The sequence below is a fragment of the Culex quinquefasciatus genome, chromosome 3 (genome assembly GCF_015732765.1).
Source record: "Culex quinquefasciatus strain JHB chromosome 3, VPISU_Cqui_1.0_pri_paternal, whole genome shotgun sequence".
Classification (NCBI taxonomy): domain Eukaryota; kingdom Metazoa; phylum Arthropoda; class Insecta; order Diptera; family Culicidae; genus Culex; species Culex quinquefasciatus.
The window spans coordinates 178,221,834-178,247,109 of record NC_051863.1 but is presented as its reverse complement, the minus strand read 5'-3'; the positions used below and the strand labels follow the sequence as shown (position 1 = coordinate 178,247,109).

The 25,276-nt window shown below is 37.2% G+C and overlaps 1 protein-coding gene and 2 non-coding genes across 8 annotated transcripts in view; 2 read left to right on the top strand and 1 right to left on the bottom strand.

Annotated features, from left to right (window-relative positions):
• The window catches only part of LOC6047379 (peroxidasin), a 199,350-nt gene that overhangs the window by 111,622 nt on the left and 62,452 nt on the right, over window positions 1–25,276 (top strand). For 4 of the 6 annotated variants that reach the window (XM_038259687.1, XM_038259685.1, XM_038259686.1 and 1 more), the window contains 3 exons: window positions 1,402–1,785; window positions 1,981–2,166; window positions 12,319–12,465. In XM_038259687.1, the coding sequence (XP_038115615.1) occupies window positions 1,402–1,785; window positions 1,981–2,166; window positions 12,319–12,465 (717 nt within the window). The remainder of the gene's footprint in view (window positions 1–1,401; window positions 1,786–1,980; window positions 2,167–12,318; window positions 12,466–25,276) is intronic. The other 2 variants (XM_038259688.1, XM_038259689.1) reach the window with 2 other exon arrangements.
• Window positions 12,647–12,841, bottom strand: LOC119770877. Its single transcript, XR_005279036.1, has one exon. It is a non-coding gene; the product is annotated as a U2 spliceosomal RNA (small nuclear RNA).
• On the top strand, window positions 14,199–14,406 carry LOC119770883. The gene has a single exon (XR_005279042.1). It is a non-coding gene; the product is annotated as a small nucleolar RNA U3 (small nucleolar RNA).

Here is a 25,276-nt window from a genome sequence, read left to right as displayed (position 1 = left end):
TATGGTTAATCCTAAACCGCGTCTCATTTATTCGTACTAAAACACCATTATTTTGCCATTCACCCAAAGGAAAAATATATATCAAAATCTGCAACAGTGGATTTGGTGCAGAAAATGTTACATTCTACTAACAGTTTTTGCAGCAAGCTCATAGCTCATTTTTGCCCGCATGTAAACATGTCAGCGATCTGCAGTTCTCACCAACACATATAATAGGGGGATGGCGTCGCTATTTTTAGACCCCGTTTTCCACTTTTTCTCATCGAAACAGACTACTTTATCGACTTCATTTTGCTGGGCGAGATAGGACGCCGTATATTTTTAGACGATGACTCAGCACTTTTCCACTCTTGCACTTAAAAAAACCAGGTGGCAGCACGATGTAACGCCACGTCCCTATGCTGGCGCGTCCCCGAGCAACACTCCAGAGAGAACATTATGTTGGTGCTCTGTCCCTCTCAATCCATCAAGCGTTCATGGCGCGGTAGTAGCTTGTCGGACCTATAACCTAGAAGTTAATGGTTCAATACTCGTTCTGTTTGGATTTTTTTTCCAATACAATCAATAAGCCGTCGGTAATGTCGGTTATTGTCGGTTACGGGCAAAAATGTCATACTCCTATATCGCAAAAAATGCATGAGGACAGATTTTATGCAGATTCTGATATACTTCTATGCCGTCATGCATCACAATCATGCGACTGCCAGTTAGGTGTTTCATTAGTAAATGTTGCTCTAATGCAGCGATTCTCAAGGCAGGCTGATTTACATGGCAGGGGGTACCAGCCTAAAGAGAAGATTGAGAATCGCTGCTCTAATGCAAAAAATACAAAAATATGATTTTAACAGATTTTTCGACAAAAGTTTATCAAAAAATTACAAAATTAATTGCGTTTTAGCTTGATTAGTTTCAGTGTTTGTCATCTTACTTTGTTTAAAATATGTACTTCTGAAGGGAACCAAGTTTGTTTACAACTTTGAGAAAAATGTGTTCCGGATTTGTGGATTTCTTGCGTACATTTTTTTCTCCAAAAATTTTCCTAAATCATTCACTTTTGAAACATCGGACGATTTGTATACTATTCCAAAAATGTGTGAGAACTGAGAACGCTTATGCGCTAATTTATAATAGCTCACAATCGGCGATATAAAAAGTTTTAGTTTTGAGCTCTCCAGAGACCCTCCATATTAAATATTCTGGAGAAAAATGGCGAAGGAACGTTCAAATTGTGTTGATCCATCGGACCCCACAGACCTCAATATTGATGTATGTTAATTAAATTGACTCTATTTTGCATAATTCTTAAACGTTCACAGTACGATACCACCCCCTAAAAGTTCACTGCACCGATCTCAACCAAATATTCCCTCTCCCCTCCGTCTCTCCCTCTTCCCAAACCAGCCAAACCGGAGATTGTGTCCGAGCCCCGAGATATCGAGATAAGCAACGGCCAGACGGCGGTGTTTACGTGCAAGGCCCACGGCGACCCCCGGCCGGAAATTGTGTGGATGCTGGACGCGGGCGAGATCCACTCGGACGATACGCGGATTAACGTCCTGCCGGACGGGTCGCTGCGCATCGACGAAGTGACGGCGGCGGACGCCGGCATGTACGAGTGCCGCGCCCGCAACAACATGGGTCAGGTGCAGTCCCGGCCGGCCCGGATGGTCGTCAGCAACGAGGTCATCGAAACGGAGGCGGAAGCACCGAAATTCATCCAGACGCCGCCGGCCGAAGTGGAGCTAAAGGTTGGGGCGGCCCTGGTGCTGCACTGCGTTGTTTCCGGTGAGTTTTTGTCCCAGGGTGGGGACAAATTGAAATTGTTATTTGTCTGAAAAAAAAGAAACGCTTTTGTATTTGTGCTGAAAAGCACAGCAAAAAATCTGGAAAATAGTGAACTCGATAATCCGTCAACTCGATTAAAAGTTTGTCAATTTATCCCACGGATTTAACCAACTCAATTTCGCACTCCTCCCGCAGGGGCACCCACGCCGAGCATTCTGTGGAAGTTTAACAACCAAAATATCCAGAACGGCCGCATCAAACTGTTCGGCAACGGGTCGCTGATCCTGCCGGTGGCCACGCTCGACGACGGCGGCGTGTACAGCTGCTACGCCGGAAACGCCATCGGGAACGTGTCCGTCAACGCCACGGTGCAGGTGAACGGTGAGTTTTTGAGCGTTTACTGTTTTGGGCGTTGGTCAGTGTGCAAATTTAATTAATGGCTTAAAAACTTTTTTGAAATGTTAACAAAAGAACAAAAAAAAACTTTGTTCTGACTTTCAGAACTTTGAACCAATTGGATGTTTTTCTTTTCTTTTTATAGAGCTATTTTAAGTAGAAGAATAAGCTGAATTATAAAAAATAACAACAAGCAATTCAAGTTTGAAGGGTACACGTAAAGGCGATTCATCACAAAAAAAACGATTTAATTTGCTAAAACCGACCAACAAAATCGCTATGTTCTCAGCCTTCCAAAAAACCAACTGGAATCTATTTTTTTTTATGGATTCAAAGCCAGTCAAATTTGAATGAACCGGAAGCTGCTTTTGGCATTATATTTTCTTGAACCTGCCATTTTTAGCAGTCCTGAAAAAAGCCATTTTGTGCTGGTTTCGGGGTTATTTCAGTAAAAAAGGTGTTTCAAAATGCATTATACACCTCTCCAGTTGTTTTGTAATCATTAGTTTCCAAAATATCTAAGTACAGTTCGCTCTCGGTTATCCGAAGTTTCGATTATCCGAAGCTTTATCCGAAGGTTTGTATGGGACTTATAATAATCGAATCAACAACATTTTTTTGTTTTTTTTTTTTTTATTTCCTACTTTTAACATCAAATTCGAGTTCTGCGACCTCATTTTAGCTTAACTTGATTACACTCAACCCCCGGTGGTTGGTCACTTTTTCGTTTGACACTTTTTTAGTTTGTACCCCGTTGGTTGGTCAAAGTCAAACTAAAAAGTGACGAACTGTCACTTTTTACACGGCGCTCACGCACACTATTAAAACAAACGTTTGGTAGTGTGTGTAAACTCCGTGTAAAAGGGGTGTCAAACTAAAACGTGACCCCGTTCGTTTGACAACAGTTGGTGTCAAACCATCGGGGTTTGAGTGTATTTTTAATAATATTAAAATTAAATTGAAAAAATGTATTTTTTCCAATATTTCACCACCATTATTTTGGTCGTCATTTTGGATTTAAACATTTTAAGTAGGGGAAATATGCCCATTTTAATCACTCTAAGCCGTTCGACCAATTGTCATCACTTTTGCCGTTTTCCGCTATTAAATCAACATTTTCAGATGAATCAACAATGGAGAGTTGCTTGCTCACTTTTATTTGAGCTATTTATTACTTTGGAACAGTCAAAAACACACTATTAAAGCTGTAATTCGTGATCAAAGTGCTGATAGGCCGATAATAGAAATAGGCTGAAAAAGGGTATAGTTCCCCTAACTTTAGAGTAGTAGGGAATGCAAGTACAATCTTCTATTTTATATATATATATATAATTTCGACGGTTTTGTTCGAACGCGAATCAATTCAACACGGAACGTCGGATCGAGGTGCTCTTTGTTGCGTTGGGTTCGTATAAGTCTAAGGAAGGTTTTTACGCTAATTAGTTGACACTTTGGCCACTCTGGAACCGATTCCGGAAAATCTGCATATTGTATGGGAACAGCTGTGTAAAATCAAATTTTGATCACAGGAGGCTGAATAAGGAAACAAACTAAAAACGTCAAGAAACCTAAAAAGGGCAGGACGAAGTTTGCCGGGTGAGGCTTGTGTTTTATAAAAATCAAAAAAAAAAAATAATAATTATACAAAATTAAAGATCTCTAAAAAATGTGGAATTCTAGAGAATTACTTCAGCTGTAACTGTTAACGACAGAAAATATGTTAAAAACTAACTTAATCCACCTATGTGGTTGGAGCCTTCCTCACTTATTACCAACAATGGCTGATATGATGGAATTGTACAAAAATTTTATCTATTTTTTACACAGAAAAAAAAGTTGAATTTTGGAATGTTGAAAATTTGGTAGGTTGAATATTACCTCTTTATTTTTGTAATATTACATAAAAAATGTGTAAAAATGTGAACCTGATATATTCATATTCATCAAAAACTGATGAAAATTCATCATTTTCTGGGGTAAAATTTATCATTTATTTTGCCACAAAATCTGTCACCATTTCCTGATGAATATTACCATCATTTTTTTTCTGTGTAGATCCGGAATAAAAAGGTAGATAAATATCACTTAAGTGGCCATACCTCGAGACAGGGTTGCCAGATCATCAATGTTTTGGACTCGTTGTAAAGGTCTTTTGATAACCTAACCAACGATGGGTCGGATGGTGGATCCGGGCACCGTTTACATGCATATAAATGAGATCCAGCTTCAAAAAAATACATAAATGTTACTTAAGTGACCATATCTCGAGACAGGGTTGCCAGATCTTCAATGTTTTGAACTCGTTGGAAAGGTTTTTTGATAACCTAACCGACGATGGGTTGGATGGTGGATCCGGACATAGTTTACATACATTTAAGTGAGATCCGGCATCCAAAAAGTACATCAATATCACTTAAGTGGGCATATCTCGAGACAGGGTTGCCAGATCTTCAATGTGTTGGACTCGTTGGAAAGCTCTTTTGATAACCTAATCAACGATGGGTCGGATGATGGACCCGGACATGGTTTACATACATTTAAGTGAGATCTGGATTTATGTGAAAACACATTTTTATAGGGACCATCCATAAACCACGTGGACACCTTAGGGGGTTTGGCGATTGTCCACGGTCCATACAAAAGATTTTTTATGTATGGACAATTGTCCACGAAGGGGGGGGGGGGGTTGAGATATCCAAAAAAGTGTCCACGTGGTTTATGGATGGTCCCATACACAGGTTCGGGTCAAATCGGTTCAAACCGGCTCCGTGGCTTAATGGTTACGGCTTACGGCTTCTGCCTCACAAGCAGAAGGTTCAGGGATCAAATCCCGGTCGGTACCTTTGAAATTTGGAATCAGGAATTGGAACAAAAACGAAACTGAATCAGGTGGGATTCGAACTCACACCTCTGGATTGATGGTCTGAGACTCTAACCAGTCGGCCATCTGAAGGTTATAAGTTTATGTTGTATTCTTCTCATATTAAATACGCTCTGATCCCTGATTTGCCTGAAGGGATTGGGAGTCTTTAGATAGATCAAGGATCCGTCTGGTGCTTGCTTCTATGTTAAGGCGGGGCCGCTAGGATCTCTGCCATTCTGAAATGGGTCGTTGGAAGCAGCGCGAGGGCTATTACCACCTAATACCCGGGACTGAGATAAGTTGTATCAGCATTCGGCATATATACAAAGTCTGATACAAATTATATTTTCCCATAATTTCGCTACCGGTTAGCGGTAGCACACACACACAGGTTCGAGTCAAATCGGTTCAGCCAGTGCCGAGAAACATGAGCTAGTTTGTTGGTCACATACATATACAGCCATTCCACGTCAAATAGGAAGTCTCCAAATCAAAAGTGCTCCGATTTGGCTCAAATTTGGAGTGTGGGTTCTTTGACCCAAATAATTAGACCCGTATTTTTTGTTCGGTGATTAGGGTGGTCTTATCCGAAATAAGGTGGCCCATAAAATTGCGTTTTTCGTCAATTTTCGCAAAAACCACATTTTTCAAAAAATCATATCTCCGGAACGGCAGAACCAATTTTGGTGGGTCTACGACGTTTTTATACAAAGTTCATTTTTAGAGCAGGGTTATAGCCTTACCTCAGTGAGGAAGGCAAAAATGTTGGCAACATTTTGTTCTTACACCCAAAACTGGGCAGCAAGGTATGAGAGAACAATGGTCTCGAGTCGAGAGAATAGTGGTTCCATTCACGGACACAGCGAACACAGGTTGAGATGAGCGAAAGAACTCTTCTCTCGAGGTTCATTTGCAAAAAAAGTTCATCCGTCAAACAAAAAACCAAAAGTGTCGACTACGGGAATCGAACCAGAGACCTTTGACATACTAACCCTAAGACTTAACTGCCTCGGCCATCACAGCTTGGTCAGATGTTGATGTATGACACTTGTTGGAGATTTATTGTTTCATTCAACGAATGAACACATTTGTTATGATGGTGTGAGTTCATAGCATTATTCTTTCGATTTTGAGGGAACGATTCTCACGACTCTGAATTGTGGGTGTATAATTTGGAATTTGATTGACAAAATATGTTTGCTTAAAAAATGTAATATTTTTTATTAGATGAATCAACAAATGAAAGGGTTATATGGCCTGAATTAAAAAAAAAAAACTTTTTAAATGATGATGAGAATTTTTCTTTCAACACCCAAAATTCAGAATCGAGATAATCGTTCTCTCAAAATTTATTGAGGGCTCAGTGCCAAAATCGATAGAATAATGGTACCAACTCACACCATCATAACAAATGAGTTCATTCGTTAGTTGAATCAATAAATCTCCAACAAGTGTCATACATCGACTTCTGACTTCTCCATGGTCACCAAGCTGTGGTGGCCGAGGCAGCTAAGTCATTGGATTGGTTTGTCAAAGATCTCTGGTTCGATTCCCGTTGTCGACACTTTTGGTTTTTTGTTTGACGGATGAACTTTTTTTGCAAATGAACCTCGAGAGAATAGTTCTATCGCCCATCTCGAGCTGTGTTCTCTGCGTCCGTGAATGGTACCACTATTCTCTCGACTCGAGACCATCATTCTCTCGGACTAGCGCTGCCAGTTTTGGGTGAAGGTACAGGCAAATTTTTGACATTTTTTTGAAGGTCCAGACAAATGTTGATTTTTTTTTGTTGGCCATATATTACCCATCAGGACTGAAAAGGGTTAAGAAGAAATAAGTTTTTTACGCTCCTAATCCTAACCAAAGCACAATTTTTTAACTATTCATACTGTTCAACTTTCGTTTGGGTTAAATATTCTTTTAAAGTCGCATGATTTCTTTTAAGTTAATTGAGATTTTAAATATTATTTATTATCCAATAAAATTTGTTTTTTTCTCGCAAAAAAAGCAGGATGATTTTTCCCGATTGAAATATAAAACGCAACAAATACATTCACACACTTTTAAATCCGTAATCGAAAAATGCGGTTTTCGTCGCAATCAAACAAAAAAAGAAAAGAAATGCATCCACCACACAATAATCCAATTAGATTAAATTTTTCACCATGCACAATAATCTTCGCGGAATGGTGGGCACTTTATTCGTCGTTTTCCAGCTGAATTCACGTGTGTGGAAATTTCGCTTCCGAGAATGGGAGATAACCCGGAAAAAATATCACCATTTCAAACAAACGCCACTTTGGAATGCCCTGCACGCAACGCCATCGCCATCGCCATCATCATCATCGACGCCATCCTCGCGGAAAATGCTCACTCACACAGAAATTAAGCTGACACGGGCTCGCGATTCAATGGTCATTTCTGCCGTAATCCAAAACATTTCGTGATAAAAATCGGATTGTTTAACCCTCTGCATACAAAACTTGGCGATTCTGCTCAATTTTTTAAATATTAATTTTTTTAAACTTTGTTAATCCGATTTAAAGACATTCAAAGTTGTTAAAAATTTAATCAAATTTTTCAAAATCACATTAACAAATTTCGATTCATTTGAGATGCAGGGTTTGCTCCGTAATTTTTCCCAACACCTCCATCAATGACTGCCACGTGACCCGCCCAACACCACCCTCCCTTTATGGAGGCAAAATTGAAATGCATAAATCCAGGTGTTCATGGGCATGGACATTAAACGCTGACCGTTCCCCCGGTCGGTACACAGAGAACAGTAAAAGATAATATCGCGAGCGCGATAAGCCAACGAAGGTAAATTTCAGGATACACGTGGCGCGCTGAGGCACGTGGTGGTGGGGTTGGGTGGTAGGTCGTCCGTGTCCAATGGGAATTTCATAGCCGCGCGATGCTCGGCGGTGTAAATATTATGAAAAACATCACAACACAAAAATTCACCCGAAACCCCCCAACCCCTGGCCAGTTTTGTCAGTCAAGAGGTGCAATTGCAGTTTTCTCCCATTGTTTTTTTTTTTCGTTTTGCGGTCAGTGCCCATCTGTGCAGTGAGACGTGCTCGCTGGGAAAATGGCGAAATTCCACGTGGCTGGGAGCGCGCCGTTGCCCTGGGAATCGTGAAGGATTTTAAATATTTATGATTGATTCTGGGTAAATGGGAGGAGAAGGCATAAAGTTCACAAAGTGCAGCATTGCACTGCACGATGGCATGGGAATGTACAACACGTGTAGTGTGGTGGAATGTTGGAAATGAAAAAAGAAACCCGGGGACATTAATTACATTCCGTGGAAAAATGTAATGAAATGCATTTCTTTCGAAATGGCATTTGGAACATCGAACAATAAATAAAGAAAATTGGTGATATGGAATAAAATCTGATTGTAAGAAATTTTATTTTTAAATTCTGAGTTTTGGTAAATTTTTAAAATAAAATAGCCAAAACTTACCTCGTTCCGGCATGGCCATTGTTTTGATAATGTTTTAATTATGTTTCAATTAATTTCAAGTCAAGTTTTTTTAAAGGTCCAATCAGCAATTCCCCACGAAAACAGCATGATTCAAAAAAAAAAATCTCCGATCGGGCTCAACATTTTTCTGGGGGTTCCTTGGCCAAAATAATTAGACCCGTATTTTTTTGTTTGGCCATAAGGGTGTCTTACGCCGTGTTAGGGTGGTCCAAAAAATGGCCATTATCGTCATTTTTCGCAAAAACCACTTTTTTTCAAAAAATCATATCTCCGCGCCATTCAATCCGGTTTTAGCTGTCTTGACGCAAAAGAAAGGTGATTAGTTTGGTGATTTGGAAAAAAAAGTAAGAAGTTTCAAAAATCTAGCTTAACATTTGAAAAGGTCGTATGAAAACTAAAAATGTTGTTTTTAAGATCTCGGGACCAAAGAGCCTAAGTCTGAAAATATGATGACCTGATTCCTCGGAAAATTTTACATAACATATCAAAAAATGGTAAAGTTATGTTTTCAATTTCCTGAGATACGATTTAAAAAAACTGGTTTTTTCGTCGCGCCACGAGCAAAAATGAGAAAATGACGAAAACGGGAAAAAACGATTTTTTCACTAAAACTGTGATATTTTGAAAATTTCAGATATGACCTATACATTTTAGGGTACCAAAATTTTCGTAATTGAAATGCGCCACTATTTTCAGACATAAACTCTTTGGTCCCGAGACCTTCAAAACAACATTTTAAGTTTTAATACGACCTTTTCAAATGCTACGCTAGATTTTTGAAAGTTTTTAATATTTTTCCCAAAAAGTCAAACTAATCACCTTTCTTTTGAGTCTAAGACAGCTAAAATCGGCTTGAATGGCGCGGAAATATGATTTTTTTTAAAAAGTGGTTTTTGCGAAAAATTACGATAATGGCAATTTTTTGGACCACCCTAACACGGCGTAGGTCACCCTAACGACCAAACAAAAAAAAAAAATACAGGTCTAATTATTTTGGCCAAGGAACCCCCAGAAAAATGTTGAGCCCGATCGGAGATTTTTTTCTTGAATCATGCTGTTTTCGTGGGGAATTGCTGCTATTATTTTGTTATTTTTTCTTTATTGGAGGTGGACAAAAGCCCCCTTGAGCTGTGTCTGGTTATCGATAAAAGACAATTTCTCAAAAAGGCACAAAAACCACCTCATCTTATCGCATCAACAAGTACACAAAACTCAAATGATACAAGACGGGGTCACTCTTAAAACTAACTCAATAAATTAAAAAAATATCACAGTTCTAAAATCTACGTGTGTATCGTCAGGTTAGGGATGGGATTTCAGGTGATTAAGGAATCGTTTTTTGATTGTGTCACGGGAGATGTCAAAGTCAAACAGATCTGAGCACAAATTAAAAACACGACACATACTTGAAACCGGTTCGTTCTGCCCATAGTTTGTGAGAGCCCTGTGGACGGACAGTCAAGAACGAGTGATTGCGGAGTACGCGAGGGCGAGTGTTTATGTTTACCAGTTGCAAAACGGCAGGACAATCGATGGACGATCGAAGGAGATCTGCAACGAAGGTCGCCTTGAAAACGTCACGCCTTACTGTAAGAAGTTCGAGATTAAGCATTTTAATAGCTATAAGATATTGTCTTTCATATGTTTATAGGACCAATTCAAAATAAAAACTCGAGAAGTGTTATTTGTTTTTTTTTATAAATGTAAAAACCTTTTATTTAAAGTTTTTTTAGTTCACATTGCTTTAACTCTTACTTTAATTCTATTTTTCATGAGATATTGGATGAAATATTCAGTGTAAATTTACTTTATTGCATTATATAAAATGCTAAAATTTCGATTTTGCGATTCTGATTTGATCGAAAATTTGAGAAAAAAAAGTATAAATTTTTTTCTTAAAAATCTCATAACTTTTGGTAGAATCGACCAAATTGGATGCTTCCGGTTGAAGTGTCAGGGGGGTCAGGGGGCAAATATGGTCCATTGTTATCGGAGATATTCCGGATTCCGTTGAGTTACCTCGGCCATCCCATATAAGTATTTGAACAATATAACAAAATCTTTTCGACAGAACAATGTCGGAAAAGTTACAAATTTCAAGAAATCATATTTTTCAAATTTTTTGTCTCAAGTTATAACAACATAAGTGATATTTATGTACTTTTTTGAGGCCGGATCTCACTTAAATATATGTAATATATATATATGTTGAATAAATAATCGAGAGACTTTTCAAACGAATCTAGAATTTCAAAAAATTTAGCAGCCTTGTATCAACTTAAAATGTATGTACTTTCCAATCAATTAATAATTCAGCTCAAAATTATTTCAGGATTTTTTATTTATGTATTGAGTAAGTTTTCTATTTTTTTTACCTTAGGGTGAAAAAGAAAGAAAAAGAGTTAGGCAAAAGTATGGAATTTTTTAAGGGTTAGGGGACAGCTATGAAAAATTATTCTTCAAATAAATTTAAAGGAACTTAACTCTTAATCCAAAAAAACATTTAAACAGAAAAATCAAATTAGCAAAATATAGAACTTATTTTTTCCGTTTAATGCACTAATTCATGGGTAAATTTTAGTTAAAGAAAAATATATATTTGATTGTCAAAAGATTTTTAAAAGAGTCCATGTATGTCCTATTTGATTTTTGTTTGGAGAAGTGATTGTTTTAGTGTTTGGGCTGACTAAAACAAAAATCATTCATTTTTATTTGGAAAAAAAAGGAAAATAAGACCAAACTTTAAAAAATTTATGGAAAACTAGTTTTTCTACGATTTCATCAGCAGGTGCTGCTCGAAAGTGAGATTCTCGTAGGCCAACGCTGTCCAACTTGGTCCTGAAAAGTTATTAGCGATTTAAATAAGTAATTTTGTGTATGCAAATCATGATTTTTTTAGCCTCGGGTATCAATGGGTTAATCTTTACCAAACTTGGTCAAAATTTGCACAGATACTTTTAAACACTGTCTTTAGCAGGGATTCGTATTTTCATTTTTCAAATGGGTATAGCCTTGACTATTTTATTTAAAGTTACGTGCTACAGATAAATATTCCTTTTGTGACCTTTCTTAAATTGTCATTTACACACAACTTCACCGAAGACAATAAATCGATCCGTAAATTCAAGTGTGACAAAACGGTCACTTGCAGGGTGTGTCAAGATAGCTATCTCGATGGGAAGTACACTTTATATGAAGAGAGACAAAAAAGCCCGAAGTTTTTACGGGTTTTGATGAATCAGAAATTAAAAAGGTGAGGAATTAAATGTTACACAAACTGCACTCTAAACTCAATTCAGCTAACAATTCACGTACGGCTAGATTCAACGATCACGATATGCAATTATTTTTACTTGTCTGAGACAAGTTGTTCCTTATGTCACTAGTATCATTACGGTGATATTGTCGCATGTTGTTTTTAGCACCGTGTGTTAACAAAAAAAAAACTGTATACCAGTATGCGTGTAAAAATGCTTGAAATCCCGTCAAGCATAAATATTTGCAAACCAGGCCCAACTGGGTGCATAATGTGTATCTCACTGGTACGCTGCACGACTCATTCAGCATCCCGTATCCTTCCGGTATATCGTGGCTTAGCGTACTCCAAGCGCGGCTTTACGGTAACATTTGCATACACCACACATACGCTAAATCTAAATTTAAACGGTCGCGCTTTGCTTCGCACAGTTCCAAGTTTACCACTGTACCTAACCGTTGCATCCAACTGCTACTAACTGCATGTGTTTCCTCTGCCTTTTACTAACCTCGGACGCATCTCCAGCAGCCGGACCAGCGTCAACATCTGCTGCCCCAGTTTCTTCAGCTTTGCCACCATCATCATCGCCAACGCTTCCGTCGACGCCTGCCGGAACATCGGTGCAGGATGAAACGGTGTCCCCGGCAGCGTCCACTACCCTGACGGTTAAAGGTAGGTTCACGCACTTGGGTTCATGTTTCATAGTCATTATCAGCTACTTACTGTACAATTTGTTGCCTAAATGGTTAAATTACTTAATTGGCCGCCATTTTGACCGCCATGTTTTCACGTAGAAAAGGATTATTTCTGTTTCCGATCCGATTCAATTTTTAAAGGTTTCGTTTTTTCTAAAATAATGTGGGCCGATCCCGGCGGTACTGCAATACCGGGCCAACCCGTGGCGGAAGTGGAGCAAGCCCCTGATCGTTCCGCCGCTTTCCAAAAATCAGTTTAACATTTGTTGTCTCCCTATGGGAGAGCTATCAGATGTTAAGCTGATAAGAACAGATACTACACTTTGATCTTAGCCTTTAGGCCGAGAAGCGATACCTGTTAGTAGGCTTCTTGGACCCTTTGAGGTTGAGAAACTCTGTTATGGTAGCGATGTGTAGCGGTAATTTCGAGTAAGAATATATTTAATTCTCGCTTAAATGATTACATCTTACCTGTACACCGCTATACTAAATATTCCAATAAGAATGTATTGCAATGCAATTATTGGCAGACATTCAATGTATCAAGCTTGACGAATCGCCTACCGATATGCAGCACATAAACTGTACGAAAGGGGTCGACCGAAGCCTACGCTACCATTTTATATGTTTGCGTATGTGTCCGGAAGTTCGTTGAATCTTACACGTTAAACGATTAGTCTGATTACTAGCAAACTGTTATATTTTCTATGGCATTGTCATTTATGGACGCTCCCTTGAGCATCGCCCTACAAATGTTTACCATGCCTTTTACTGTTCGTTGGTGTCCGTGTATAAGGGTGAAATGTTCGGACAATTAAGTTGATGTATTAACACACACATGTTAAATAGTATTAATGCTCCATAGCTCAGTTGGTTAGAAAATCGTGATATTTTTGAAATATAATACTGTTTGAGGTTTATTAAAATGTTAGCTTGTACAATAACTTTATTGATGTATAACTTATTCTCAGTATTTTTTCTGGGGGCCATTCAGCAACCATTTAAAATCATTATCATTTGTTTTGACTCAATTATACATAAAATATATAATAAAATTCAAAACTCATTTCTCGTTCCTTTCAAACACCAAGTGGCCCCCTCTAGCTGGTATTAGTGTTCGCTGCTGACAACGCGTTTCTTCACTTGCGTTACCAAACATACACACAGACGACTCAAACACGCCGCCGGCCAAAAGCACATGGCAATGTTTACACTCTGACGCGCCGCGCGCTTTTACCGCATGGTGTGCCGATGTCATTTTGACACGCGCCTCAGCGAGCACGTGGTTTGCAGTTTTGGCGCGTGATGAACCGTGTTTTGGAATGCACTTTAAAAGCGTTCGACTGTGGACAATATGCACTTTTATGAATTTATGTATGAAATGTTAAACTTTATTGAATATGTGACCACTGTTGCTATGTGAGCAATTTATTCTTATTTGAATGAGTCAAACTGGCAAAATTCCCCTCTCACTCATTTTAGAGAGGGGTCGTCTTAAATTACGTGAGTGAATGTTAAAATATTTTTATTCATTCATTTTGACAATAAATACTAATTAGTAAAGAAGCTTTCCTTACTTCTTAACATATTCTACGCCCTTTATGGATGACCCCTTGCAAACTCTACCCGCTCTACTGCCCCTTTCGTGCACATCGCTGCAGAAGAATGGCCGCCTGGCAAGGGGTCGTTTAGGGTTTGCCCCGTTAAGGTAAGACTGTGCTTCACAGGATCATTTCTGTAGGCAAGTTTTCACCACAAGTTTTTTCCGAAAGGAAAAGATTTCCCACCCACGATGATGAGACATAGTGGCCTGCCTGGAGCGTGAAACTTGGCCCGGTTGTGCCTTACCGTTTACGGTAGGGCCACGGGCTGCTGATGATCGTGCTTCCTTGCGATGGCTGGCCGCGGTCTGAGTGGTGTTATTGAGCAACTTTATAAGATCACAAAGAAGCCATTACTAAACTCTATTCTAAGAACCTTAAATAAGGTGTTACTAAAATAACAAAAACAACAACGTTAATTAAACTTCACTGATTAAATTCACTCCAAACATTCAAAATTCAGTGAAATTGATGAACGAAATTTAATGTTTGCGTAAAATTTCCAAAATCTCTACCCCCGAAACTGTCAAGCAATTTAAGTCGCCTCCTCACTCGGCTTCCGATGATTCATATCCGGCCAAATTTGGTGGCGTACACAATCGAGACAGAGAGCCGCATATAATGTCATATTTTGTTGCAAATCAGCGTCATCCCCACCACTTCGAAGACAACCGAGTCCTCATTGCGGCACATTGCGCTACCGGAAGCGGATCAACGCTTGAATTGTGCCCGCTCGCAGACAGCCACAGCCGATCTTTGTCGTTCATACGCCAAATGCGGTATCATTTTAGCACATTTCGTCATCGAATATTTTTGCTGCCGAGCGGGGTGTTTTGGGAATTGTTGGCTTGTTTTTTTTTAAGAATTTGAATGATTTTTTTTTAAATAGGCTGGATTCAAAACAAATTATAAGCATTAATTTAAAGAAAAATACAAACAATGAACAGTAAACAGCAAAAACTAAACAGTAAACAATCATCTACAATAAACAATAAAGACTCACGCAGACGGTCAAACCCACTCACAGACAAATCTACTTTTCATTGGGTGGAACTTTGCCCTTGGATCTGTATCTTCAGACAAAATTTTCTGATCGATTTGATTTCTTAGGTAAAGCTGTAGGTTTTGTTCAGGACTATTTGGAAAATAAACAGGTACCTGGATTTTTTTCCAAATTTTATTAAAATGTATTAATCATTTTTTTAAGCGATTTTGACATTTTTTTTTCAATTTAATCATTTTTTTTATTTTTGAATATGTTCAAGCGGCCAATTTTTTTTTATACTATGGATATGGATATATTTTAAACCAGGGCTGCGGAGTCGGCTCATATTTCAAACGACGCCGACTCCAACTCCGGCTCCGGCTTTCAGCTCTAACCGACTCCGACTCCGACTCCGACTCCAACTCCAGCCTACCAACTCTAGCAGACTCCGACTCCGACTCCGACTCCAGCTTTCATCAAATGGTTGGCTCCGACTCTGATTCCACATATTTTTAAATGTTTCAAAAGTTAGTTTTCTAATACTTTGAAAACATTGATTAAACGGAAAAAAAGTTTCTAGGTTGCAAGTATTATACGTTATTGAAACAGAAATCAAAAAATATCTTCATTTTTGAAGGCGTTTTCGAAAGAATAGTTTTGTAAGTTATTTTGGATTTATTTACTTTACCTCAAATTTACATTTATTTATCTGTATGACAAAGCTAATAAATTTAAATATTAAATTGAAAGTTTTTGAATGAATCGTTAAAAGAAACCTGGCCTTAATGATCGATTTAACATATAAATTCAATTTGCTCACTTTCAAGCTGACATTTAGTCACCTTGTTTTTTGAATCACAATTTTAAAAGAAACTATTTTTAAAAGCTCCATTGATTTTTTTTAAGACGTTTTTGGACATCACCCGATGGCTGAAGAAGAATATAATTGTATCTAAAAATTGTCTTTAAGAAAATGACGCTTAAAGGGTTCTTTTCAAATATCCGTGACCAATAAAATATATTGCTTAGGAATTTTGATTTAAACCTAAAACCTAAAACCTAAAACGAAGCTTTATGAATGATCGTGCGCCTTCATCAAAATATATGTATTAACTTAAAATAGTATAAAAAACTAAAGTTCGCAGGTAACATATTTTCTAGTTCACGGATATTTTAAAAGGGCCCCTTAAGCTACCTTTCCAAGAAGATATTTTTAGATTATTTCAAATTGAGTTGCAAATATTTTTTTCCAGTTTCAATTATTTTAAATGCATTTTTTTATTTGTTTGTACTTAATTATAAACAAAATGCGCATGTAGAGTTCCAAGTAATAGATTTGTATAATCGTTGACTATTTGTTGGATGAGTTATACTGTCAGTGACTTTTTTCCGAATTCCAATTACTATAAATAGATTCAACAACATAATGGCATCTGATAAATCTTTTTAATAAAATGATAGAAAAACGGCAGCGCGGTGGTGAAAGAAGTTTGTAAATTAAAATGTTTTGTAGCAAATACTGCACAATAAAAAACATGTTTTTTGTTGATTTTAAGATAACTCCGACTTCGACTCCGGGTTATCAGAAATATTCGGCTACGACTCCGACTCCGACTCCAGCTCATAAAATTTAGCTGACTCCGACTCCAGCTGTTCAAGTTTTGACTACTCCAACTCCGACTCAGACTCCAGGTCCCCCAAAAGACCCGACTCCACCGACTCCGGCTCCAACTCCGACTCCGACTCCACAGCCCTGCTCAACAGTACCTACAACTTTGACGAAGACTCCAAATCGATCTGAAAATTCACTCAAAAATTACAAATGTTTGAATATTTACGGACCATTTTTGTATGGACAGCTGCCAAAATTGAATGGTGACTTGAATGGTTGAATTAATAATCTAATCTAATCTAACACAAACGCAGCCAGTCCGATGAAAGCATGCTGGAAAGTCTTGTGATTAGATTACGTCCCAAGCACTTTTCTTGTCATTATTAATAATTGCAGTACATCCGAGAACACCCGAAAATGTATTGCAAAAATTAAAGCGGCCAGCCCTACTACGTTGTGTTTACCGCAGAGAGGATTCTGAGAACGGATCACATTTCACAGAATCTACAGGGGAGGAAGGATGCGTGGACATACCGTACCAAACGCTCCAGTTTACAGTTTCATATGTGTTTTGTATAATGTGTTAAGTGTAAAATATAGTGTGGTTATATAATCAATTAAATATAATAATGTAATATAATGATCATTTAATAAAATCCCTTCACCTATATATAATAACCACTCACCCAAGCACACAAACAGTGACACAAAAAAAAATGAAAATGAGCATGAAAAAACAAGACAGCGCGTCCACGTGGTCAGCGCACTAATCGGAGACTTGAATGGTTGAATCAATAACACAAAAACGTTTGTTGGTCATAAGGAAGACCCCACAAAGTTTGAGCCAGATCAAAAAATACAAAAATTAAAAATGATCGAAATCGGCCGCTTTCGTAAAGAATTGCTCATAATTGCTCCAAAATGGATTGTTATGTGTACAGAAAAAAATGCGTAAATTTGTAGGGAGTTAATAGAGCAATTCTCTACGAAATCGGTATTTTTTCTTCAATTTTAATTTTTGTATTTTTTAATCCGGCTGAAACTTTTTTGATGGCTTCGGTATGCCCAAAGAAGCCATTTTGCATCATAAGTTTGTCCATATAAATTTCCATAAAAATTTGGCAGCTGTCCATACAAAAATGATGAATAAAAATTCAAAAATCTGTATCTTACGAAGGAATTTTTTGATCGATTTGGTGTCTTCCGCAAAGTTTTAGGTATGGATACGGACTACATTGGAAAAAATGTTACACGGTAAAAAAAAATTTTGGTGATTTTTTATTTAACTTTTTGTCACTAAAACTTGATGTGCAAAAAAACTCTATTTTTAATTTTTTTCATTTTTTGATATGTTTTAAAAGACACTATTTTCATTTTTTTTTTAATTTTTGATATGTTTTAAAGGACATCAAATGCCAACTTTTCAGAAATTTCAAGGTTGTGCAAAATATCTTTGACCGAGTTATGATTTTTTAATCTATACTTATTTTTTCAAAAAATCGAAATATTGGTCGCAAAAATTTTTCATTTTCATTTTTCGATGTAAAATCAAATTTGCAATCAAAAAGTACTTTAGTGAAATTTTGATAAAGTGCACCGTTTTCAAGTTATAGCCATTTGTAGGTGACTTTTTTGAAAATAGTCGCAGTTTTTCATTTTTAAAAAATAGTGCACATATTTGCCCACTTTTGAAAAAAATATCGAGTCTTGATTCAAATTTTTTGAAAATACTTTTTTTCGAAAAGATCGGAAATTTTCACGAATGTTTCATATTTTAACATTGAAAATCGGACCATTAGTTGCTGAGATATCGACATTAGAAAATAATGGGTTGTTTGGGTGAGACTTAGAAAACATCAATTTTCCTGTTTTTAAACCTTTCAATGGCAATACCTCAGCAACTAAGGGTCGTATCAACAAAGTTCAAAAAATCAAAATATAGAGAATTTTCTCAGCTTTCCAAAAATATTTTTTTTTCAAAAATGGGCAAACATGTGCACTAATTTAAAAAATAAAAAAAATGCGACTATTTCAAAAAAGTTACCTTAAAATGGCTATAACTTGAAAACGGTGCACTATATCAAAATTTCACTAAAGTACTTTTCGATTGCAAATTTGATTTTACATAGAAATATGAAGTTGAAAAATTTTTGCAACCAATATTTCGATTTTTTGAAAAAATCAGTATTGATTAAAAAAATCATAACTCGGTTAACGATTTTTTGCACAACCTGGAAATTTCTGAAAATTTGGCATTTAATGTCCTTTTAAACACATCAAAAATTAAAAAAAAAATGAAAATATTTTTTTTTTGCAAATCAAGTTTTAGTGACAAAAAGTTAAATAAAAAATCACCAAAATTTTTTTTACCGTGTAACATTTTTTTCCAATGTAGTCCGTATCCATACCTACAACTTTGCTCAAGACACCAAATCGATCAAAAAATTCCTTCAAAAGATACAGATTTTTGAATTTTCATTCCACATTTTTGTATGGACAGCTGCCGAATTTGTGTGGAAAATTATATGGACAAACTAATTATGTAAAATGGCTTCTTGGAGCATACCAATGGCACCAAAAAAGTTTCAGCCGGATTAAAAAATACAAAAAATCGAATGACCGAAATCTGAGAGAACTGCTCAATACGGAAGATGTAATATTAAAGTCCAGACTCGATTTTCCGATGTTTGATTATCCGAAGGTTGGTATGAGACTTCGGATAATCAAATCACGAACCAAAAAAATGTTTTTTTTTCGTTTTTTTTTTCATTTTCTTCACATCAAATTCGAGTCCTGCGACTCCATTTCAGTTAAACTTGAATGGTTGATTGCCTATTGGATGAAAAAATGTATTTTTCAATATTTCATCACAACCATTTTGGCCGCCATCTTGGATTTAAAAATTCTTAATCACTTTAGAGTAGTTGAGGGGCATACTGTAGCTCAACAATCCACAATTAGACAAAAAATATCGTGTTTTGATTGTCCGTAGTGAAACATTGCCAAGACCTTCGGATAATGGAGTCTGGACTGTACCTCTCTTATGATATAATATTACCTCAATTTTGACTGAACAAGTGGCAAGACAAAGGAAAAGGTGTGAACTTACAAATCTTTAAAGGCAAAATTACACTTTGTTCTGACATAAAAAATGTACCCATTCCCAGATTTGAAACAACCATGATTTTTTCTACTGTGTATGTACTTCAAAAAAACTCATTGTGATTTGATGACTCACCAATAAATCCGAAACTTTTCTTTAAACTTTTCTGATGTAATTTTACTTCAATATAGACTGAAAAAGTGACATTACACCAAACAGGTGGTCATGATATTTTTTACTGTGTATCGTGATTAGATTCATTGGAATTTAAAATTTCTGGGCTCTGTATCCAGAACCATTATTAACAGTAAATAATTCAAAAGTGAAGGACACGATCTTCGACCTTAAAAAATCAAAATTATTGTTTTGAACTGTTATTTTTTCCATTCAAAGTACAACACTTGCCAAACTGATCAGTCCAGAAAACTTCGACAGGCCCCCAAACCCATCACGTTGTGACGATCTGGTTGCGGGATCGATTTGAAATTCAAATCACGTCACACAAACCACGTGGAAATTGCGCGCGGGCGCGCGTCTCTCTAGCCGCAAATATTTACTCCGACATGATGTTTCTCGGTATTTTTCCACCCCCAAAACTGCCCTGTCACATGGATACGCTGGGTTGCTGGCGCTCATGACGATGCATGAAATTTGTCAATCTGATTATCAACTATCATCCATGACAGGCCGGGGCTGGAATGCTCGTCTAGTCACTTGATTATGCAGATTTGATTTCTATCCCCCCGAAAAAAGTGCTTTATCAACCGCCTTCACAATTTGCCTCGCTGTCGTCTTCGGATTGAAGCAGCATAAAACTAGCAGAACCGGAAAATTCGATCCGTTGCCCAAGTGCAATCTAGACTGTGGGGTGTCCTATTCTTTGAAAGAAAAATTGGTAGAAAAACTTGGAAAAACATTTCCTTTCCTCGATAGTTATCCTAACTGATGGACAGCTGTTTTGACAAGCTTTTGGGATATTGGAAAACCGTTTGCCTCGGTGTGACCATTGATTGGCTATTTTCTGGACCAATGAGTGTGTTCCACTTGATTGTTTTGATTGAAAGTTGGGACTTATGGGACTTTGTTCCTTGGAAAGATTTTACATTTGTCTGAAGCAAACAATTGAATTTGTTCAACATATTGTAAAAATATGCATGAAGTACTGATTCCCATTTTCTTAATTTTGCCATTTTGTCAAGAGTTTGGCCAGAATCCAAAGCTGTTTTATTATTTCCCTTTCTCATCAGATAAATTGAACTCTTCCGACTCGAGAGTTTCGTCTGAAGTTCTTCCGGAATTTTGAATCGTGTTATTTTTTTAGTATAAACTGTTGCAAATATTCTTCAAAGTTCAAAGTACCCTTCTTTCATGTTCTAGAGCAAATCTCGAGGAAAAAAGGGCATTCAGGCATAATAAGTGATTTACCGACAAAAATCGTGCTAAAATACTGAAATTCAAACTTACAATTACGCCATTTACGTTATACCAGATACCGTTGAATTAACATTTCCCTGTTTTCCCCAAGTATTTCCATTATGGAAAATAGTGCAGATACACACAGAAGTGCCAAAGAGAAGCCCGGAAATTCAGCATCTCGTTTGGAAATGCTAATGACTGCCGAACGAGGCGAACCAATTAGCTCTGTTTCTCTATCTGTTGCCGGAAGAAAATTACCGTTTTCCTCTCGAGGATCGGAACGTTTCATTATTCAGCGCTTTAATCAAACGCAAATCCGATCTCTTTTATCTGCAACCATTTTTAGCATGCTGGCTTGTTCGCTAGGTTATGTTGAAGTAGATTTAAAAGGTGTATTTGAAATTGTTCATCGTAATAATTTATTTAGTTGTGTAAATATGGATTAAATTGTAGTTTCAGAAGAACAATAACTGTTTTAATTTTTTTTTGCTTTGTTTCAAAATCAAATATTATTTTTGTTAAATATTCTGGATATAAGCTTTAAATATGATACCCGGGCAGACGGTAATAACAAAATTAATAATATTTCAATAACAAATCCTGTTAAAATAACAAAAAGTGTTATTATTTTATCCTGAAGTTCAACTTCAAGAAGAAAAAATAATAACAGTTTCTGATAAAATAACAAAATTCGGTATTGAAGTGATATTATATTGAAAATGTTTAATAACACGCTAATAAGAGGAAATGTTATACATTTCAAAAACTCTCCTAATAACAAAATTCGTTATTCGTTCGGTATACTGACTTAGAAATAAAATTACCATAAATCGCACAAATGGAAAAGTTTCTAAGTGTCCATGTTAAATATATTTAGATCTTTGGGATAATTTTGTCTAATTTCGTCGGGGTCATTATTTTGGCCATGAAATGGGGTCCTTAAGCTAAAATTATTCTAAAAAGTTGAAATTTTGAAAGTTGATTTTTTTAATTATTTGATATACCCCCTAAGGGACTTTGCTAAAATTGGCTAGAACTATGGGATAATTTTGACCAATATCGTCGGGGTCATTATTTTGACCATGAAATGGGGTCCTTAAGCTGAAATTATTCTGAAAAGTTGAAATTTTGAATGTTGATTTTTTTAATTATTTGATATACCCCCTAAGGGATTTTACTAAAATTGGCTAGAACTATGAAATAATTTTGACCAATTTTATCGGGGTCATTTATTTCACCATGAAATGGGGCTTCAAGCTAAAATTTATCCGATAAAATTAACTTTTGAGAGTTCATTTTTTTTAAATTTTGTTATATTCCCTAACGGAATTGTTTTATTTATTGAGAATTTTTGATGTGTGAATAACAAAAACTGTTATTATTTTCACAGAGCCAGGAAGTCGGAGCTGACGTTGAAGTTCGAGCTGGAGTGAGACTTCGGAGACTGCATCGGATTCAGCAACTTTTACTTGGAGTCGGAATCTGTGAAGTCGGGTATTTTTAGAGAGCTGAATCGTCGTTGACGTCATATCCTGCATCCAGAGTCGGAGTTGTCTTCAAAGTATGGATTCAAAGTCGCTTAGAGGTACCCGACTCTGCAGCCCTGACTAGTACAGAGGAGTTATGGCAACTGCAGGTTTATTTGCAAATTACAAATAAACCAAAACAATAACTTTTTTTGTTATGGAGACATACCAGTTTAATAACATTTTTTGTTATTATGCTGCTCCACCTCTCCGCACAAAATAACAAATCTTGTTATTCCTTCATAATTCCTTCTGTGTTATTGGTTTGTTATTGCAATAACAACATAATAACAGTTTAAGTTATTCTTCGAACAAATCTTTGTTATTGATTTTTGATATTTTGGGACCATCCATAAACCACGTGGACACTTTTTTGGGAATCTGTTACCCCCCCCCCCCCACCCATCGTGGACAATCGTCCATACAAAAAAAATCTTTTTTGTATGGATCGTGGACAATCGCTATACCCCCCCCCCCTAAAGTGTCCACGTGGTTTATGGATGGTTCCTTTAACAACTAATCCGATCATCCCAATAACATATTTCGATCTTCTCACAATATCAAAAACTGACCTTCCCAAGTTATTTCCGTCTGCTCGGGTAGAGAGGATTTGTGCATTCAAAATATCACATTATTTATCTATTTGAAAGTAGACCCTCAATCTACTTTTGCAACCTGCCTCAAATAATCGAGTTTCCGGTTCTATCGTTACTGTAAGACTAACTTTCCATCCCACAACCATGATTGCAGGATTGCTTTTTCAATCCGGTACATTCCCGAAAGAAAAAAAATGATTCCATCACATCTGCTGTTTGGTAAGATTAACTAACCTCTTCCTTCACACGAATGCATCCAATCGTTGTTTGCAACCTTCAGGCCCTTATCCGGACTTCCGGTCATGTTCCGGTCATCCGTTCCGTTGATGGTATTTTATAGTGTAGGGATGTTCCATTTATGACTTTGCTAAAATTTACGTTTTTTATTATATTACTTTTGACTGATAAAATATAGTTGAAAAATCAATTTTAAAACAAAATCAAATTGAAAAATAGGCAACTTTTACAAACTTAAACATCCCTACCGCAACAGCAATCAGAAAAAAAACTTCCGGCAAGGATAAAGGGATGATGTGCGAAAAGCGGAAATTCTCACGGACCCAGATGTTGTTAAAACTAATTTGATTCCCAACTCACACGGGCCCCTGCAGCAGGACGTCGTGGGTGCGGAAGCGACCGGTTCGGAACATCCCGCGTATCGGAAGTGGAAATTGCAACTGTGTGTGATGTATTGCTTCAAGGTGGTGCGAGGGCTCCAACGACGGGGGTTTGTACAAGTGTTTCGGGATGCTTCGGCGGTGTTGTGATTTGCTGACAAATTTTGTGAATTAAAAAAATAGCTATTTGAAGAAATTGAGAGAAATTACACTTAATTCCAACAAATATAAATTGTTAAAAGTTACAAATAATTTTTAAAGGTCTAATCAGTTCAGAGAGCATAACAACGCCGTGGTTTGTACCCCAGCAAACGACTGCTGACTGCCCGGAAACTGGTCGACATGCTGACCGGCTGACGTGTTTAGAACTATCTATTGATTGTGATCCGGGAGAGGAAACCTGTACGTGATGAAGTTAGACAGTTTGGGAGATCTGATTGGGAAGAAGTTGAACTACATGCACCGTCAACTGGGGTGAATCGGGGCTTTTTTTTTACTGTGAACAGACACGGACCACTGCGACACTTGCGTATCTATTGTAGTATGATCTGTTCTCATGTTTTCTGTTTTGCTGCTATACACAGCCTGCCGAACGATCGTCTTCCGTAGCGCTATTGTTTGAGCGAGACAGTTTTTGACGAATTATTCGAGCAGTTGCCCCCTCTCATTCCCCAAACCAATCACTCAATGCCATGCCACACGAGCACGAGAGACCGATCCGAAGACGTGGAGATGAGCGAGATTGAGGGGAAATCTCGTTTATTTTTGACCCATCTAGAGATCGTTACCGATCATATAGCCCAATCTTCAGCTCGAATTTTGCCTGAGAGCATGTGACCGAGTCGAAAGTAGCATTTGAAGCTCTTCTCTGTGTATTGCTGCAGAGTTCTTCAACGCTCAGACTCAGTCGCCAACAGATGGGTTTCAAGCCATCGACCTTCCGCTTACAAAGCGAAACCCGTACCACTAGACCACGGGAGCTCGGCAGCATCGGGGCTACTAGGAATAGCGCGTTAAAAGCTCCTAAGAGCTTCAAATTTAAATAATAAGTGTTGCATTGTTGCCCAAAATCTGGTCTAGCCGAAACCACTCATGAATATGAAAATACTACTATTCACAATTTTCGAACAAATATTTTAAAAATTATAATAAATGCCAATGGTTTTTATTTTCATTTTTATCTTAAAAAATTGTGAGATAATACACCCAACTGGCAGTCGCATGATTGTGATGAAAGTATATCAGAATCTGCATGAAATCTGAGCAATTCTCTACGAAATCGGAATTTTTCTTCAATTTTAATTTTTGTATTTTTTAATCCGACTGAAACTT